Here is a 20,952-nt window from a genome sequence, read left to right as displayed (position 1 = left end):
AGGTCTGTGGCACCTTTTGTTCTGAACACCACGAGCCAAGCGTGCGAGGCCTGATCCTTGCACGCTCCTCGCCGAGGTCCTGCCACAAAGATGAGCACAACTGTTAAGGGCGCAGGTCCCTGCTGGGGTCGCCGCCGTCAGAATCGCCTCCCCGGGAACGGACGTCAGAGACCTGCTAATTTCATTAGACCTGAGCCGGAATAGATGGCAGGGATTAGCCTGCCAGCCAGCGCTGGTTACTGGGGTAACCTGGGGTCTCTCCCCGCCGTGGATGCGACCGAATTAACGAGAGCAGGGTGGTGGGGTTTGTGTGCATGTGCGTGTGTGTGTGTGTTTTCATAAAAATCCTACGCATGAAGGGAAGCAGAAGGACGATGTCGGGGAGCACTGCTGCGTCAGTGATGCTCGCCGGCGAGGTGGAACGGGAGCCGCCGCGATCTGTACGTACAACATTCCCCCGAGGCGCAGGAAAGTAAACAGAGCCTGCGGAAATAATTAATGCTGGCAGCCGCTGAATGCCGTCACCGCTACTTAGTCCTGCTACAAGCAAGGGCGGGGGGGGGGGGGGAGAGGAGAAGCCGTGACATTGGCAGGAAGGATCCTCGCTGAGGGAGAATCCTGCACTGATGGCTTTCCTCTCTCCCTGCAGCCATTGCGCACCCCTCCCCACTTGCAAGGAAGAAGCAGCCTGTTCAGGGCCGAGAAGCAGGCTGCAATGCTTCTGGACTGAAGGGATAGCTCAGTTTGGTAGAACATGAGGCTCTGAATCTCAGTGCTGTGGGTTTGGGCCCCGCTTTGGAACTGGCATTCAGAAACAATGCTGCCTCTGAGCATGGAGGCAGCAGCTAGGAGCCATCCATAGCCCTCTCCTCTTCCATGAATGTGTCTCATCCTCTTTTAAAGCCATCCAAATTGGTGGCCATCCCTTCCTCCTGTGTCGGGGAGTTCCGTAGTTTAACTCTGTGCTGTGCAAAGAAGTCTTTTCTTTCATCACCTCCTCCTGTGGCCTCGCTTTGGGCCCTGCGCGGTCCCTTCCAACTACAGTGCTACCTCTGGTTGCAAACGGGATCCGTTCCGGAGTCCCGTTCGCAACCTGAGCAGAACGTAACCCACGCATGCGCGTCGCAATTCGCCGCATCTGCGCATGCAGGTGACATCATTTTGCGTGTCTGCACATGTGCGAGTGGCGAAAACCCGGAAGTAACCCTTTCCGGTACTTCCGGGTCGCCATGGGACACAACCTGAAAAAACGTATCATGAAGCAAATGCAACACTAGGTGTGACTGTACAATTCTATGAAAATGATCCCAGTCGTTGGAAATCGCAGCAGCAGGGGAAAGAGAGGGATCTGGCGCTTGGATCCCGCTTGCGGGTTTCCCACGGGGACAACTGGTTGGCCACTGTGAGAACAGGGGACTGGACTCAATGGGCCACTGGCCTGAGGCAGCAGCAGACAGATTTTAGGGTGCTCTCAACCGCTTGGAACGGTTTTGTTCCTTAAGCTCTCTGCTCCCGACCTCTCTGCTGCTGGCCGTGAAGAAAATGCGCAATTGCACAACCGTAGAGGATGCCAAGGTGCTTTGCTTGTGTCTCGAGCTGTGCAAATGTCTGGTGATCCTAGAGGCCGCTTGGATTTCTAGTGAGCAAGAATGGCCTCCGTGATGGTGCGCACAAAGATCTTTGTGGTTCTATAAAGCTAAAGGTAAAGGGACCCCTGACCATTAGGTCCAGTCGTGACCGACTCTGGGGTTGCGGCGCTCATCTCGTTTTATTGGCCGAGGGAGCCGGCGTACGGCTTCCGGGTTCCCCGTCGCGGGGATTCAAACCGCCGACCTTCTGATCAGCAAGCCCTAGGCTCTGTGGTTTAACCCACAGCGCCACCCGTGGATAAGCTAAACAAGCTCTAGCTTAGGGCCCCACTCTCTTGGGGCCCCCAAAATAAATTAAAGGGGAAAACCCCCAGATGTACATTTCCAAAATATAAGATAAAAAACAAATAAAATAAAACCTACCTACAGCAACAGTGTTTTGTGTTGTGTAGGTTCCTATTTGTTATGTGCAAATGGCTTGAGATACCCAAGAGGTCCATAAGTTACCATGCAGCATATATTCAACACAAAAAGCAGTGACAATTTGTTGTTGACAAAGGACAGCTGGACATAGAAAAGGCCCCATTACCTTCTGTAGCTTAGGGCCTCATCAAACCTCAATCCGGCCCTGATCTGAGCACAGGAACAACTCTTTCCTCCTGTGGTTTCCAGCAACTGGTATTCAGAAGCATCGTAGTCATTGATAGCCTCTCTCCCTCTGTGAATTTGTCTGATCCTCTTCCGCCGCCACTTTCTCCTGCAGAAGGGAGTTCCGCAGTTTCACCCTGTTCTGTGCGAAGGAGGACTTGCTTCAGCCTGCCCCAAATCTTCCCACTTCCAGCTTCTTAATTTTGCTTGATTCCCTCTTAACTTCTGCCGCAAGCTGCCCTGGGAACGTGAGGCGCGCATCCGGTAATGTTATAAGTGCGCACTTGAGGTCCAAGACTCTTTTTCCGCTGCCCATCTGCACAGCGCGGGGCTCTGGGGCCCGAGACTTCGTAGGTGGCTTCGGAGACCAAAGCTAATCCTTAATGGTGGCGAAATTAATGGCCTACCCGTGTTAATGCGTTAGATAAAAAGGCAGCCAAAGCTTTAATTGAAGTTCATCCCCTTGTGAATTTCCCTTTTCTGGCACAAAAGGCTTGAAATCAGCAGAATGGCCTTCAGGAAGCTTGTTATTTGAATGGATTATTATATGGCTTCTATTATATAACTTGCATCTCATTTATGTTTAGAGGGAGAAGAGGGGCTCTCTCCCTCCACCCTCCCTGCTTGGATACGGGTATAAATATATCCTTTATGCGAAGAGCAAATTCAGCCCTCTAAAGCAGGATCAGGCCACTTCAAACAGTTTCAAACAGTCATGGCTTCCAGGAGCTGTAGTTTGTTAAGTGGGTGCTGAGACTTGTTAGGGAGACCCTTGTTTCCTCCCCCCCACCCGCTACGATTCCCAGAGCGGTTTAACAGTCAACCAATCTCCTCTGGGAGCTCTGGGAATTGTAGTTCTCTGAGGGGGATGGAGCAGGGTCTCCTAGCAGCTCTCGGCATCCTGAACAAACTACAGTTCCCAGGGTGCTTTGGGAGGGAGCCACAGCTGTTTGAGGCAGCATGCTATGGTTAATGACAACAACAATAATATTTTTTTTTTATTTATACCCCACCCATCTGGCTGGGTTTCCCCAGCCTCTCTGAGCAGCTCCCAACCAAATACTAAAAACACAGTACAGCATTAAACATTAAAAACTTCCCTAAACAGGGCTGCCTTCAGATGTCTTTTAAAAGTCAGATAGTTGCTTATATCCTTGATGTCTGATGATAAGGTGTTCCACAGGGCAGGAGGCACTACTGAGAAGGCCCTGTGTCTGGTTCCCTGTGGCTTTGCTTCTCGCAATGAGGGAACCGCCAGAAGGCCCTCGCCGCTGGACTTCAGTGTCCGGACAGAACGATGGAGGTGGAGGTGCTCCTTCAGGGATACTGGACCGAGGCAGTTTAGGGCTTTCAAGGTCAGCACCAACACTTTGAATTGTGCTTGGAAACATACTGGGAGCCAATGTAGGTCTTTCAGGACCAGTGTTATGTGGTCTCGGCGGCTGCCCCCAGTCCCCAGTCTAGCTGCCACATTCTGGATTTGTTGTAGTTTCCAAGTCACCTTCAAAGGTAGCCCCACTTAGAGCGCATTGCAGTAGTCCAAGCAGGAGATAACCAGAGCATGCACCACTCTGGCCAGATAGTCTGTGGGCAGGGAGGGTCTCAGCCTGCGTACCAGATGGAGCTGGTAGACATCTGCCCTGGACACAGAATTGACCTGCGCCTCCATGGACAGCTGTGAGTCCAAAATGACTCCCAGGCTGCGCACCTGGTTCTTCAGGGGCACAGTTGCCCCATTCAGGACCAGGGAGTTGCTATGTGCTGTGCTGAATTAGGGCCTCTCTGGGTTTCTGGGGGTCACACCTGTGCCATCCCTCCTCCCTCCTGCCTCCTGCCCAGGAAGGACCAGATGTGCTTACAAGCTCGTTTTCGGTTTCCGCCAGTGCTGAGTCACCGACACAAAAGCAGGGGTGGAAACGCCTTGCATTTGCAGAAACATGTATGCTTTCCAGAGAATTCTTTCTGCCACCCCCTCTGTTTCTCATGCATTGTGAAAAGAAGCTGTTGCTGAAAGAGACAATGGGAATTTTTTGTTCAAAAGTGGGACACTAATACATGGATGGATGAATCTCCCGATTTTGGTTTCTTCCACATCTCTAGATCAGTTCTTTTTCTCTCTTTTTTAAGTTCCTCCAAAATCCAACAGCGTTTTGTTTATTCATTCATTTCGCAGGATTCATACACACTGCAGGGTTTTGCGTTTTTTTTTTAAATAAAAAAACTAAACTAAATGAAGCCAACCTCTCGAAGCACTTTACAATGAGAGAGAAAGAGGTGATAAAATTATGGGTAAAAGCAGTTAAAAGCAACCATTTGCAGCATTGAAGTGATTTGTAAATGAATTAACTTTTAAAAGTTGGCTAAAGCTTAAGAACAGATTAAAGCACACATCAACACTGGCACTTTTAGGTAGACTTGTATATAAAAAAAGTTTTGTTTTGTTTTTAAAAAAGAGCCAAAAATGGTACAGCAGTGGCACCTGCCAAGTCAAGAGGCAGGCAGTTCCAAAGTGCAAATGATGCACATATTTTCACCTAAGGCACACACTTTCGCTTAAGCATTTTTGAAAGTCATTTTTTCTGAGTTCACTTTGTGTATTATTTCAGAAGGTACAGATCAGGCAGACGGCAGAAAACATCTGTAGGGATTAAAAAAGGGATTTTCAGTATGTGCGGTTTAATGCCGCCAAATTTCTGAGCCATCCTTCCCTGTGATCGTATGGCCTCCTTGCTGTTCGCTAAGACAAGATATTGGAGGGAAAGGCCTTGCTTGCCACTGGTTTTGTTGTGTTTCAAAGCAAGACTTCCTATTTATTTAACCAGAATCTAATCAGCCGCAACCGCTGTAATGGCACTCTCCAAGCCAAACATAGACAGTAGAGCAGAGAAGCTTCATCATGTCAGTTATCTTCATTTTCGAAATGTTTTGCTGTGGTTAACAGTTGCATTCAGAACTAAAAATAGGAAATGGCAAGATGGAAATTAAAACCAAAGTAAATATCTGGCTGATCCAGCCTCGGTGATTATGCAGTTTGTAGGGTCGAGTGCCAGGTCTTAATTAAGTTTCTCCCCCCTCCTTATTGATTTATGCTTCATTCTGATTTATTCCCCATAACATTTGTTACTACGTCTCTTTCCCCTGTTTATATTGCGAATGACGCGTGGTTAAAAGCAATAAATTTGAACCCAGCTGAGTTCTATTATTTGAGCATTTCCAGCTTCTAAAGACATCTGTGCTTCTGAATTGCTTCTTCCCACCTAGACGGGAAAGCAAACAGCGGCAAACCAGTAAACATGTAGCCCCAGGGTCATCCTGAGGGCTGGATTTAGATTTGACGCGGCCCTAAGCCACTGAAGGTAATGGGGCCCTTTATATGTCCAGCTGTCCTGGACAGATCTCAAGCTATTTGCACATGTTGCCCTGCAACCAGTCCATGCAGAATTTGTTGTTGTTATTGTTGTTGTTTAGTTGTTTAGTCGTGTCCACCTCTTCGTGACCCCATGGACCTGAGCATGCCAGGCACTCCTGTCTTCCACTGCCTCCCACAGTTTAGTCAAACTCATGCTGGTAGCTTCGAGAACACTGTCCCACCATCTCGTCCTCTGTTGTCCCCTTCTCCTTGTGCCCTCCATCTTTCCCAACATCAGGGTCTTTTCCAGGGAGTCTTCTCTTCTCAAGAGGTGGCCAAAGTCTTGGAGCCTCAGCTTCAGGATCTGTCCTTCCAGGGAGCACTCAGGGCTGATTTCCTTCAGAATGGAGAGGTTTGATCTTCTTGCAGTCCATGGGACTCTCAAGAGTCTCCTCCAGCACCATAATTCAAAAGCATCCATTCTTCGTCGATCAGCCTTCTTTATAGTCCAGCTTTCACTTCCATACATCACTACTGGGAAAACCATAGCTTTTACTATACAGACCTTTGTTGGCAAGGTGATGTCTCTACTTTTTAAAGATGCTGTCTAGGTTTAGGCACCCTAATTTCTGGGACATGATTTATAATGAAATGAAAAAACTTTCTAAATACACCTTCCCAAAGAAACCAGAGGCTTTTTTGCTAGGGATAACAGGGGATGAATTAAGAAAAGAGGACCACAAATTATTTATGTACGCCACGACCGCCGCTAGGATTCTAGTGGCTCAAAAATGGAAAACCCAGGAAATCCCAACTTTAATGGAGTGGCAGATGAAAACGTTTGAATACACAGAATTGGCGAAAATGACCTGTAAAATTTGGAACCAAAAAGTAACAAAGTTCGAAGAGGAATGGAGTAAATTTGCTGAGTATATACAGATTAATTGTAGAAGCTTAAAGACTGTAGCAGGGTTAATATAAATCTTGTGACGTGAACAGAGTGTAAATAAGAATCTGTAAGAGTGGATTTTAATTGTGAAAGCCGGTGTAGGGAAGGAGGGAAGTCCCGGCGCGATAAATATTGAATGTAAGAGTATATGTTTTATTTATTTTTGTTTTGGAAAATCAATAAAAAGCATTTTTTTTAAAAAAAGAATTTAGGCACCCTATATATAGAAAGGAGCAAAGCAGTGATATTTTAGGGAGCAGGCTAGCAGGTGGGGCTCAGGACTTACATCATAGGAGCCAACACAACACAAAACACTGTTGCTATATGTAGGTTTTACTTTATTCGTTTTTATCTTATATTTTGGAAATGTACATCCAGGGGTTTTTTTCCCTTTAATTTTTTTTGGAGGGCCCAAGAGAGTGGGGCCCTAAGCTATAGCTTGTTTAACATATATGTAAATCCGGCACTGGGTATCCTACAAAGGAGGAAGCTTATTGTCAGGGGCTCAGGAGCAGAGACACAGGGGAGAGAGGAAATGGAGAGCGAAGGGGAAGAATCAGAGGGCAGCATAGGGGAGTATGAAAGCGGCCCGAGAGATTCCATGAGTCTCTCCAGCGAATCAGAAGATTCCCAGAGGGGGGCGCCGATGACCAGGGCAAGGGGGGTCCCAGGGGGGACACACCAGAAGCAAGGGGCCAGCGGGGACTCCCAAAGCAGCAGCGGGAGATCAGGACCAGCTTCCCCACCAGAGCGCAGTGGGGGGGAAGAGTCCCATGTGTCAGGGCCAGCGTCTCCTCCAGCAGGGAGAGAGGATGAGTCAGAGGTGGCCACGCCTCCATCGCAGAGTGAGGGAACGGAGGGAGAGTCAGGTGCAGCTAGCCTCCCCGAAGGGGGAAGCAGTAACAGGAGCAGTGTAACGGTCAGGAGGAAGGTGGCCGGCTGGGCGCGCGTGCCAAGTTTGAATGTGCAGGCACGCGGCACAGTAGGAAACCCGGATGGGGAACCAGGTCCTAAAGCCCGCCGGAGGGAGGGGGAGGACTCAGGAGACTCAGCGTCAGAAGAGTCTAGGAGAGGCGAGACCCCAGCGGACAGGCGGGCCCAGAGGAGAAGAGAGCAGAGGAAGAGGTGGAGCAAGGCTAGAGTCTTAAACTGGTGTCTGGGGGGAGGAGACTCAGACGGAGCTTCGGCGGTCTAGAGTTTGAGACGTAGAGCTGCGCGCCGCGGCTGTGAAAGCGAAACTGAGCTTCAATAAAGACTGTTCTATATAACAACTAACTGGCGTTGGTCCTTTGTGAGCTGGGACCTAGGGCAGCTCTGACACTTATATTAGGATTTGTGGACATCCAATGGCACTAGGGTTGCCATGGACCTGGGATTTATCAGACATATCTGGAATACTGCAGTCGGAAGCAGCGTCTGGGTGGAAATCAGCAAAAACGTCTGGGAAAATCCGGACGTATGGCAACCCATGTCGGCACTGTCGTTTTTGGCGATTTCCCTTTTTAAAAAGCCCAAAAACTTCATATTTTTGGCCCAAAAAGGAGGGGGAGGGAGCTCAATAATTTTGCCAAAAAAAGTTCAACAACTTTTGTGTCCGGATTTTCACTTTTTTGAAATATGGCAACCCTAATGAATCTGAATGCTGGGAGATTCAGGAGAGATGAAAGAAAGGACTCCTTCACACAGTACGAATTAAATTACGGAACTCCCCGCCACAGGAGGAAGGGATGGACACCAATTTGGATGGATTTAAAAGAGGATGAGACAAATTCATGGAAGAGGAGAGGGCTATGGATGGCTCCTAGCCAGAGGCAGCATTGTTCCTGAATGCCAGTTGCTGGAAACCCCAGGAGGGGAGTTGCTGGTCTTGTGTTCGAATCCTGCTTGTGGCTTTCTCATTGGGGCAGCTGTTCAGTCACTGTGAGAACAGGATGCGTGACTAGATGGGCCACTAGCTTCACCCAGCAGGCTGTGGGGTTTTTTATGTTCCTGTGTCCTGGGATTCAGTGTGTTGGCCACTGTCCACATAGGGACGCAGCTATCTCGCAATGTTTGCCTCATTCCTGTTGCCAAAAAAACCTGTGTAATTTATGTTTCCAGGAAAGTGTGCCTTAAAAATATGTGTCAAGATAAGGTACAAAAATGCATTAGAACGGGCAAAACAGCATACAGAAACCTGCTGATTAGGACCAGGACGCTTTGAAATGCTAACATTTCCATGAGGACTTCTTTATTTTGAAAACTATGGAAATGTAGTCAACAGATTGGAAGAAAAAAAAGGTAAAGGGGCCCCTGACCATTAGGTCCAGTCATGGCCGACTCTGGGGTTGCGGCACTCATCTCACTTTATTGGCCAAGGGAGCTGGCGTACAGCTTCCGGGTCATGTGGCCAGCATGACTAAGCCGCTTCTGGTGAACCAGAGCAGCGCACGGAAACGCCGTTTACCTTCCCGCCAGAGCGGTACCTATTTATATACTTGCACTTTGACGTGTTTTCGAACTGCTGGGTTGGCAGGAGCTGGGACCAAACAACGGGAGCTCACCCCGTCGTGGGGATTCGAACCACCGACCTTCTGATCGGCAAGTCCTAGGGTCTGTGGTTTAACCCACAGCGCCACCCGCGTCCTGATTGAAAGAATACAAGGCACCAATAGAAACTCAAAGGAACGGACCCAATTTGCCTCTATGCTATTTCAGAGTGCAGGCTGATGCCAGGAGGACTGGGGCGGTGATGCGCACAGGCCTGAATTCTCCTCCTCGCAAATATCTCCTTGCACCTAGAAAGCCATCATGTCAAGGAGAAGGGCAGCTCACAACCCCTCTTGCTAGATTCTGGTTTTCTGCAAGGAGGGAATGTGTTTGCACGAGCTGTTCGGCACAGGCTGACACGCAAACACACACAGCTGTGAGAACAAATAAAAGGATGTGAGGCATCTTTCAGGGTGCAAACCTGTGCCTGTTATTTCCTTGTTGCTTCCTCCAACCGCACTTTCTTGAGATGCCTCCTCCTCCTCCTCACATTAATCCCTTTCCGTTTTCTGAGCCCCCCCCATCCCAAATCCCTCTGCCTTCAAGTTTGGCTCTTTGACAGAGGCTGCTTTGTTCTGCCTTAGTGAGATATCGATTTTTTTCTTTTTAAACATCAGTAGCCGGCAATGCCTTTTAGCTCTTAAAAAACACATACAAAAAGACCTTCGTTTTTCTTTAATGTGGCTTTATCGCCGGGTTTAAAGCAAAGGTGAGCCAAACTTTCCCCTGCATCTAACACCCCTTTCCTACACCCCCCGCTCCGAAAACTGCTCCCAGGCAGCGGAGGCAGAGCTTGATCTCTCTGTAGCTTGATCTCTCCTTCCTGCCAAATCACTTTTTCTTTTTTGCAGATGCAACTTGTAAATGAAAGCAGGGAGGGAAATTAACCTGGCTTAACCTGGATTTTTTTTTTTTTTTTTACCTTTCTCCCAAAAGTCCAAAATGAAGACATCAGCGCTGAATGGTGTTTCAGGAATTTTTAGCAATAGAAATTGCTAAAAATTGGAAAAAAGAAATTGTGCCAACAAAAAAGGAATGGCAAGACAAACTGTTAGAGTATATTGAACTGGCTAGATTAACAGAGCTCGTGCAGCCAATCGGAAGCCTTGGAAGCCCCATTGGATGTTCAGCTTCCAAAAATAGTTTGAAAACTCACTTCCGGTTTTTGATTGTTCGGGAGTCGGAACGTTCGACTCCCAAGGCGTTCGGGAGCCAAGGTACGAGTGTGTGTGTGTGTGTGTGTGTGTGTGTGTATATATATATATTCTCTCATATATATATATATATATTATTTTTCTTCCCTTTGTTAACTGGTTCTGCTACCCAGGAAAAATGTATAAAATAGGACCCAATCCTACTTTTGGACAGGTCACTGATCTTTAGGTAGCCAAAGTCCAGTTGCAGGAACTCATGAATGATGAATGAAACTTTTTTTGCGTCAGCCGTCGGCCATAGCAGCAAAAGAACACTGCAATGTACACAGAACAAAATAAAAAGTCAGTGATATAAAACACATTTTAGGGTCCTGAATCAGCAGTCAAAGAGTGGATCTTATTCTGATTGCCCCAGGATAAGATTTTGGTTGGGACCTCATGAACAAGGCTGCTCTTAAGCCCTCTTAACTTGGACAAAAGGTGAAGGTAAAGGGACCCCTGACCATTAGGTCCAGTCGTGGCCGACTCTGGGGTTGCGGCGCTCATCTCGCTTTACTGGCCGAGGGAGCCGGCGTACAGCTTCCGGGTCATGTGGCCAGCATGACTAAGCCGCTTCTGGCGAACCAGAGCAGCACACGGAAATGCCGTTTACCTTCCCGCCGGAGCGGTACCTATTTATCTACTTGCACTTTGAGGTGCTTTCGAACTTCTAGCTTGGCAGGAGCAGGGACTGAGCAACGCGAGCTCACCCCGTCATGGGGATTTGAACCGCCAACCTTCTGATAGGCAAGCCCTAGGCTCTTCGGTTTAACCCACAGCGCCACCCGCGTCCCTAGCTTGGACAAACCAGTACGTAATGGGGCAAATCTTCAGGCGCATGTTATTCCTGACCCGAATTAATGGTCTGTTGCTATTGTCTCTATTCCCACATGCAGGGCTCTGGGATTCCGGGCGGATCTCCCATCGCTACGCCTCCGATGGCCACCCCAGTCACTGGCCACAAGCGCATGGTCATCCCAAACCAGCCTCCCCTGACGGCCACCAAGAAATCAGCATCCAAGCCTGGCTCTCAGCCCATCCCGGTGACCCCAGTCGGCACCTTGAAACCTCAGCCGGTTCCGGCGTCTTACAGCACGGCTTCCACCCCGAACCGCCCGACCTTCAACGTGCAAGTGAAGTCGGCCCAGCCGGCCCCCCACTTCCAGCCACCAGCCCCCCAGTATAGCAGTCTGGCCCCCAACCAAGCGGCTCAACCTGCGTCTTCTCTGGGTCCAGCGCCTTACGTGCCGTCTCAGCCCCGGGCCGCGGATTATGGCTACGTGCCCCAAACCGCCCCTCACCCAGAGCCAAGCTATGGGTACGGGGGGCCCCAGGGCCGCTACCAAGAGCCGGCCTACCCCGGAGGCTATGGAGGGAGGACTGGCTCGGATCCATCCTACGTGCCGCAAAATGCCTGGAAGCAGGAGGCGACATACCCTTCTCCCGGGTCTGCGGCCCTGAATCCCACAGGGCAGTACCCGTCGTCCGGAGCCAAGAAAACCTACATCACGGAACCGGCCACCGGGCCTCAGCCTCCTCTGTTGCAGCCAAAGGTAAGAGGCAGTGTCCGACCCTGGAGATGGGTGTGGGAAACAGGGAAGGGCATGGGTCTTGATTCCCATAGGCAGGTGGAGCTGGTTATTGCATTTCTGTACAGTCATATCTCATGTTACGTCCGCTTCATGTTACGTTCTTTCAGGTTATGTCCCGCGGCGACCCGGAAGTACCAGAAAGTGTTACTTCCGGGTTTTGCCGCTAGCGCATGTGCAGACGCGCAAAATGACTCCACGCGCATGCGCAGAAGCAGCGAATTGCAACCTGCGCATGCACAAACGTGCCGGTGCGGGTTGCGCTCTTTTCATGTCATGAACGGGCCTCCGGAACGGATCCCGTTCGCAACCAGAGGTACCACTGTATTTCGCTTCACGCATTCAGAGGCGCCCCAAAGCGATTCGCAAGAAGACAGCGTGACGTGTGAAACACATTCGGATAATTAGTAATACAGCAGTTATTTATTTATTTATTTGTTGACTTATTTCGTGAAATTTATAGGCCGCTTGATCTCAGAACCCTTGAAGCGGTTCACAAGAAAAGACAACACAATCCAATAATCAACAGGGAGAATTAGCAACAACAATGCAAAAAGTTAAGATAACAATAGACAAAAACAGATTTAGGACTTTCATCAACTGTCTAAGCATCTAGGTAGGCTTGTCTAAACAGGAATGGTTTCAGCAGGTTTCTGAAAAGAGTGCAGTGAAGGCACTTCCCTGATGTCAATAGGCAGGGAGTTCCAAAGTCTAGGAGCTGCCACACAAAATGGCTAAGTTCTTACAAATGTGGAACAGGTCTTATGCGGCCCCTGTAGAGGTACAAATTCCACCGACTGAAGGGGGCAAATGTTGGGGGAGATAATATCGTAGGCAAACTGGTCCTGAGTTGTTAAGGGCTTCATATACTAATAACAGCATCTTGATCTTGATCTGGTCGCAAATCACCAAGCCATGCAGATCTCTGAGCGGGAGCGTTATATGCCTGTCAGCCCTCCCTCCTCTCAGCAAATGTGCTGCAGCATCCTGCCCGAACTGCAGCTTCTGGTTCAAGCGCGAAGGAAGCCCCACGTACAAATCCAAACATGCAAATACAAAATATTAAAAGTGTTCATCCAAAGAAAAGTAATTTGAAAGCGCTCCAAATATCCACAGCTGGAGGCAGCAGGACCAGGAACGCACAGGGCAGGAGTCTGCTCTTGTGTGTGAACCCTGCTTGTGGGTTTTCCGCAGTCAATTTTTTGGCCTTTTTGAGAGCAGGATGCTGGACTAGATGGCCCTCTGGCCTGATCCAGCAGCTGCTCTTCTTATGTTCCTAACCCATGGTCCATATATAAAGCAAACCCCTTCCACCTCTACACTTCTATGATTCTAGAAGATTTACAAGTAGGATAAACTTTGGAGAGCCCATCCTCTTCTGCGCAAACAAAGCCGCCAGCAAGTCTTGCTATATGATTTAGGACCAGGTGTGGCTGTGTGTTGCTTTTACCCTTGCAAACATTGTTTTTGGAAGACGCGCTTTGCCTGCCCTTTGGCAAAACAGGGATTTCCATGTCCGTCTTAAGCACTTGCAGCCACCCCCATCTAACCAGCAGCATTTCGGTGTGCAAATTGGAATTTCCATTTCCACCTTCGCAGGCTGAAAACATGTTGCTCCTTTGATGCCACCGTGAAAATGTGTTTTGTATGTGCGGGTGATATGAATAACATCAACATTGGGAGGGGAAGGGGTTTTTTTTGCAGACCAGGTGCACACACACCTTGCCTGCGCCGAATCATCACCTTGCCATGTGCCCCGGAATCTCACCTGCTCCCCTGTGCCTCTGCTGTGCTTGCTGTCCTTCACTGGAGGCTTTTAAGCAGAGGTTAGATGACCCCATTAGGGATTCCTTAGTGGTGATTCCTGCATTGTGGGGTTAGACTAGATGGCCCTTGGGAGCCCCTTCCAACTCTACAATCCCATGACTCTGTGCACAGGGTTGCTGGAGCTCTGCAAATAATCCAGCCTGCATGAACAAAAGGCCTTAGTCGGTCCATGGGAGGTGCTAATCAAACTTCTGGTTCCAGGTCAAAGGGTTGCATCTAAAGTTTTGACTGTGGCTTTCCCAATGGGACAGCACCCCCTCAGAGTTGATTTTATTTTGTTGTTTTTTTTAAAGATTTTTATTAAGGTTTTCAAAATATTACAAAAAGAAAAAATACAAAGTAAAAACAGTTAAAAACAATTCAATCTTTCCGTGTCTTATCTTTCATTTGCCTGTTCCCCGGACCTCCTCACACCTCCCTTTTTTGTATCCAGTTCAATTAGTTGGTTCAGCAAATCCTTTCCCTCTTTGTTTTTATCCTAGTCTTTAGTCTTAATATATTATAACTTTAAATTATCACCTGTTAACAATCCATTTTTGCTCATCTTTTTACCATTACTGCTGAAAACCACTTAACTTCAATCCAACATCATTCTAACATTCATTAATTTTGCAGTATTTCTGCAAATAGTCTTTAAATTTCTTCCAATCTTCTTCCACCGACTCTTCTCCCTGGTCTCGGATTCTGCCGGTCATTTCCGCCAGTTCCATGTAGTCCATCACCTTCATCTGCCATTCTTCCAGGGTGGGTAGATCTTGCGTCTTCCAATACTTTGCGATATGTATTCTTGCTGCTGTTGTGGCATACATAAAGAAAGTTCTATCCTTCTTTGGCACCAATTGGCCGACCATGCCCAGGAGAAAGGCCTCTGGTTTCTTCAGAAAGGTATATTTAAATACCTTTTTCATTTCATTATATATCATCTCCCAGAAAGCCTTAATCCTTGGGCACGTTCACCAAAGGTGAAAGAATGTACCTTCCGTTTCTTTACATTTCCAACATTTATTATCGGGCAAATGATAGATTTTTGCAAGCTTGACTGGTGTCATGTACCACCTGTATATCATTTTCATAATATTCTCTCTTAAGGCATTACATGCCATAAACTTCATACCTGTGGTCCATAACTGTTCCCAGTCAGCCATCATAATGTTATGTCCAACATCTTGTGCCCAGTTACAGATAGGTAGCCATGTTGGTCTGCCATAGTCAAAACAAAAAAAATTCCTTCCAGTAGCACCTTAAAGACCAACTAAGTTAGTTCTTGGTATGAGCTTTCGTGTGCATGCACACTTCTTATCTTGTGCCCACTTAATCATAGCAGATTTCACCGTTTCATCCTGAGTTTTGGATTTCATCCTGATTTTGGATTTCTCCTCCTCTTGAGGAGCGCTTAAGCAGCTCTGGTGATGCTTAACGTGGGGTTGCCTGCGCTTCAAGCAGATAATTCAGCTAATTAACCCAGTGTGTTCCTGGAGCAGGCGAGGGCAGAACCTCTTCGAGAACAAGACAGCAACTGAAACCCGCAGCTTTGAAGTGCAGCCTTCCAGACTCTTGATCATCTTGGTCACCCTCCTCTGCCCACCTTCCAGCTTGTCAACATCCTTCTTAAACTGTGCCCAGAATTGGTGCCCAGAATTGGACACAGTATTCCAGACGTGGTCTGACCAAGGCAGAATAGAGTGGGACAATTATTTTCCTTGATCTGGACACTAGACTTCTGCGGATGCAGCCTAGAATAGCATTAGCTTTTTTTGTGGGTTGTTTGTGGGCTAGCAATGTGCTGGACATGAATGTGCAAGAGTCCCAGTACCTGGATGCTCCTTTTTTATTCCTCTTAACTTTGGGACAATTCTTCTTTGGATTCATCTTTCCAGTTAGCTGAGGAATCAGGAGTGGTCCAGTTGGAGCCACAAGCCCTAGAAGAACTCTCTGAAGAGTCATTGTTAGTTTTCTTTGATTCTTACATTTTTCATATGGATGCAGATATAAAATCTAATATTTACTGCCCTCCTTCTTGAGGCTCCAAGCAGCTGAGAGACAATGTTGTTGTTGTTGTTTAGCCGTTTAGTCATGTCCACCTCTTCGCAACCCCCTGGACCAGAGCACACCAGGCACTCTTGTCTTCCACTGCCTCCCACAGTTTGGTCAAACTCATGCTGGTAGCTTCGAGAACACTGTCCAACCATCTCATCCTCCGTCATCCCCTTCTCCTTGTGCCCTCCATCTTTCCCAACATCAGGGTCTTTTCCAGGGATTCTTCTCTTCTCATGAGGTGGCCAAAGTCTTGGAGCCTCAGCTTCAGGATCTGTGCTTCCAGTGAGCACTCAGGGCTGATTTCCTTCAGAATGGAGAGGTTTGATCTTCTTGCAGTCCATGGGACTCTCAAGAGTCTCCTCCAGCACCAGAATTCAAAAGCATCCATTCTTCGGCGATCAGCCTTCTTTACGGTCCAGCTCACACTTCCATACATCACTACTGGGAAAACCAGAGCTTTAACTATACGGACCTTTGTTGGCAAGATGTTGTCTCTGCTTTTTAAGATGCTGACAGACAATAGCCTGCGTCAAAACCGTTTCTGCTGCAAATTTCTAATAAATCTCTTTCCTCTATGCCAAATCGTCTTTGTTCAGCAGTTCAGCTGCCAACTTCCTTTGCCTTGGACAGATTCAGAGAGGAGAGAGCCATTGGTGGCTAGTAGCCACGATGGCTATGGTCTGCCTCCACATTTGGAGGAAGCAATGCTTCTGAGTCCTAGTTGCTGGTAATGGCAGGAGGGCTCTTGTGCAAGTGAGCAGACAAACCTGTTGGCCAGCATTCTGCCAAGGTGCTCTTGCATTTCCGATGCCCGCAAAGGGGCAGAGGAAAGAGGGCATCTGGCCTTGCAGATTCTGATTGCTTTTTAGAGCCAGCGTTACCGAAAACCAGACATTTTCAGAAGGCATTTCCTTGCATAACGAAGCCGTAATAACGGGGAGTGTTTGTCCTGTGGGCCTTATTAGGCCCCTTCCATTCGATGCGCACAAGCCATGATTTGTTTTTCCACTTTCCTTTCGGAAGCCTTGTTACCGAGCTGTGCAAAGCGTACCTCCTCTCATTTCCCTAGCAATGCCAGCACCTCTCGCCGAAGCCTGCAATTAGACGCTTTGCAGAATAATAGGGCTAAAAGGGGAATGGCAGGATCTTGTCTGCGGCCTCCAAACCGACCCCATTTGTATAAAATTATACGGGAACACAAAAGATTAAGCGCTCGCTCCGGTGCGCGGATGCGCCCTCTCAGACCAGCCGCTGCTCACGGTCTTTTTTTGGTAACAGAACACTTTGTACTTTGGAGATAATTGACTGTGGAATATAACATTGTTTATTCAAAAGCAGGTCAGGCAGAAGAGAGCCTCTTGCCACGCTCCTGCTTGCACCTTGGCTTTGATGCCCATGCAAATTCATGAGCATGTGTGCCTCCGTACAGCCTAATATATAGAGAAATATATATATTGTTTTAAATCACACATGCGATTCAATTTCAGCCTAAGCTGGGTTTGCAGTAAGGTGGTGCCCAGTGCTATTTTTTCCGGGGGTACGCATACCCCTAAACATTTTGTGAAACTTTGTACACTACTTTGTCCATTTACTGTATTTATATCCCTGAGTTGAACTAGGAAATGGTGGTTTTCTTGAGTCAAAATGAGAGTAAGGTAAAGGGACCCCTGACCATTAGGTCCAGTCATGGCTGACTCTGGGGTTGCGGCGCTCATCTCGCTTTATTGGCTGAGGGAGCCGGTGTACAGCTTCCGGGTCATGTGGCCGGCATTACTAAGCCACTTCTGGCGAACCAGAGCAGCGCACGGAAACGCTGTTTACCTTCCCGCCGGAGCGGTACCTATTTATCTACTTGCACTTTGATGTGCTTTCGAACTGCTATGTTGGCAGGAGCAGGGACCGAGCAATGGGAGCTCACCCCGTCGCGGGGATTCGAACCGCCGACCTTCTGATCGGCAAGTCCTAGGCTCTGTGGTTTAACCCACAGCGCCACCCGCGTCCCTCAAAATGAGAGTACCCCTGAACATTTTTTAAGAAAAAAAGCACTGGCAATGCCTCTCCCTCTGCTAAACTGCGATGTTCAGGGTGGGAGCCTAGAAGCTGGTCTGGTCACCATCAAAGTAAATTTGTCTGGTTTTTAGGTTGTATTCTAACCTGCGCATTGTTTGAGGAAGTGGGACACAAAGTAGAACAAACACAGAAAAAGACCTAGTGGCTTCGATGCTTTGCAACATCAGAGTGAGACCTTGCCTGAGGCTTCACGGCAACCTGCAAGTGAGCTGCTACCTGGCACCTGAGACTTCACCTGACATTGTAGTAACATAAGAAAGGCGTGCTGGGTCAGGCCAGTGGCCCATCTAGTCCAACATCTTGTTCTCACAGGGGCCAATGCAGATCCCCACATTGGGAAACCCCCAAGCAGCATTCACACACACAATCAATTCTCCCCTCCTGTGGTGTCCAACAATTGGGATTCAGAGCAGAGGCATCCTGGTTCATAGCCATAGCTGTCAACCGTCCCTTATTCGGCGGGAAAGTCCCTTATCCCAGCGCTGTGTCCCGCTGCTGTCCCTTATTGATGATGTCCCTTAAATTTCCCGGGTTTCAAAGGAAGCAGCTCCTCTCCCTCCCTCCCTGCCGGCCAGGGAGGAGGGAGGCTCCAACTGTGTTGCTTGGCTGCCCGGCCCACCCCCCTCCGGCCTCCTCTCACCAGCCTCGGCCCCCGGGAGCCCCTCCCCGCTGGGACTTAGGAGCCTTGAGAGGAGAGCGAGGGCAACCATAGAGAAAGCAGTTCAGAGAGAGGAGGAGGAGGCAGGTGTTCCAAGGGCTAACCATAGAGGGGGAAAGCGGAGGAAGGACCGCAAGCGCTTCTCCCATAGATTTGTAGTGGTAGACTAGCATAGATGGTCTGATCTGCGGGTTTACTTTGGGCGCTATTTCCCTCCCCCCTCTTCCTCCCACCCCGCCCTGCCTGATGGAACTGAGAGCTGCAGATGGAGCACGAGAGAAAAGATACAGAACTGCAGCAGCATCTTCGTAGCTTGGACTTCGTTTTGCGCGAAAAGTGGTTGCTGCTTGTAGTTATTTAATTGCAATGTTTCATCGGCTGGTGTCTTGAGCAGCAACCTCTGGAAACGAAGGGCTAAAAAGGGCGCTGCTCCCCCAAATTATCTGGTCCCTTTTAACTTCGTATTTCAGCTGGTTGACTAAAATCCCTTATTTTGGCTGCTGATCCCTAATTTTCGAGGCTTCTGGTCCCTTATTTTCAAATCTGTACGTTGACAGCTATGCTCATAGCGGCTGATAAGTTTTTCCCTCCTCCATGAATTTGTCTCATGCTTTTCTCAAGCCTTCCTGGTTGGTGCTGGCACCACTGCCTCCTGGGGAAGTGAGTTCCACAGTTTACCGTATTTTTCGCTCCATAAGACGCACTTTTTTCCTCCTAAAAAGTCAGGGTGAATGTCTGTGCGTCTTATGGAATGAATGTGTGGTCGATCGCTGGCTCCCTAGCCCAGGCCTCCATTGTTGAATGTTCTGCACGTGACTGGCTGATTAGATTATCTGTCTGGAAACTGTAGAAACGGCTCCCGTTCCTTTCCTAAAGAATCTGCAGAACTGTGAGTTGAACCCCATAAAAACAGGATTTTTTCCCTTTGCAAAGTAAGCTCCACAACTTTGAGCTGATCCTCAAAAAAGGGGCTTTTCCCCTTTGCAAAAGAAGCTGCACAACTGTGAGCTGATCCTCAAAAAAACGGGACTTTCCCCCTTTTCTCCTGTAAAAACGAGGTGCGTCTTATAGTCAGGTGCGCCTTAAAGAGCAAAAAATACAGTAACTATGCTCTACACAAAAAAAATTCCTTCCAGTAGCACCTTAAAGACCAACTAAGTTAGTTCTTGGTATGAGCTTTCGTGTGCATGCACACTTCTTCAGATACACACATGCACACGAAAAGCTCATACCAAGAACTAACTTAGTTGGTCTTTAAGGTGCTACTGGAAGGAATTTTTTTTTGTTTTGACTATGGCAGACCAACACGGCTACCCATCTGTAACTATGCTCTACACGAATAATTCCTGTCTGTTGTCTGTCATGAGTATTCCAGCATTCGGCATAACTGGACGTCCACAAATTCTAGTGTTAACGAGAAAAAACTTCTCTCTCTGCACTTTCTTCTTGCTAATACAGTCTGTCAGGCAGAGAGGGACTTCTCTGTTTTGAACCCATCATTATGGAGCTTCCTTCTTTGGGAAGTTCTCTTGGCAGCCTTATTGACTGCTTTCAAATTGCCTCTTGTTTCTATCCACTTTTAACTGATTAATCTGAAGCTGGTCCAGAGTTTCTAGTTGCAAATAAAGCACCAGTGCTGGTTTTTCCCCTGCTATTTTCCCCTTTATCTTATTTTTTTCTGTTTTACTGCTGGATTTTCAATTGAACTGTTGTCGTTGTTGTGTGTTTTCCCCTTTTAATCTACCTTGTTGCGTGAGCTGCCTTGAGAGGGCTGGGTGCCCTATGAAAAGGAGTATATAAAAAATTAAATTATCTTAAGGAAGAATTTGAATTGTTCTCTAGACAGTGCCCACTATAAACATCCGTGTCTTGCATACTTTTGGATCTGTTGGCTGGGTAGTAGACCTGTGTTTGAGTAAGTCCAAAAGGGCAATATTTCAGGTTCATATTGAAAACAAGGAATATTCTGCTCGGTATTTTTTTTTTTCCAGTTATCCATGCAACAACCCTGCAAGGTAGGGACTATTATTGCCAAGTTGCATTGGCGGGTGGAGGAGCAGGCTGCTTCTGGGCAACTGGTGAGTTGTTTGGGGAGAGATCTCAACCGGGGCATCCACCGTGGATTTCCATCCTTTCAGTGACAGAACTGGCAAAACTGCATCCCCCCCTGGGGAAAGCCAGACTCTTCTCATTATCCAACCTAAGGTAAAGGTAAAGGGACCCCTGACCATTAGGTGCAGTCGTGACCGACTCTGGGGTTGTGGCGCTCATCTCGCTCTATAGGCCAGAGGGAGCCGGCGTACAGCTTCCGGGTCATGTGGCCAGCAGGACTAAGCCGCTTCTGGCGAACCAGAGCAGCGCACGGAAACGCCGTTTACCTTCCCGCCGGAGTGGTACCTATTTATCTACTTGCACTTTGACGTGCTTTCAAACTGCTAGGTTGGCAGGAGCAGGGACCGAGCAACGGGAGCTCACCCAGTCACGGGGATTCGAACCGCCGACCATCTGATTGGC

General features: G+C 48.2%; 1 protein-coding gene across 5 annotated transcripts in view; it reads left to right on the top strand.

The window, feature by feature from the left end:
* The window catches only part of LPP (LIM domain containing preferred translocation partner in lipoma), a 286,392-nt gene that overhangs the window by 183,131 nt on the left and 82,309 nt on the right, over positions 1 to 20,952 (top strand). For all 5 annotated transcript variants that reach the window (XM_077929605.1, XM_077929604.1, XM_077929606.1 and 2 more), the window contains one exon: positions 11,154 to 11,810. In XM_077929605.1, coding sequence (XP_077785731.1) covers positions 11,154 to 11,810 — 657 coding nt within the window. The remainder of the gene's footprint in view (positions 1 to 11,153; positions 11,811 to 20,952) is intronic.

Source organism: Podarcis muralis, chromosome 6 (genome assembly GCF_964188315.1).
Source record: "Podarcis muralis chromosome 6, rPodMur119.hap1.1, whole genome shotgun sequence".
NCBI lineage: Eukaryota > Metazoa > Chordata > Lepidosauria > Squamata > Lacertidae > Podarcis > Podarcis muralis.
This window is presented reverse-complemented; position numbering and strand designations above follow the sequence as displayed.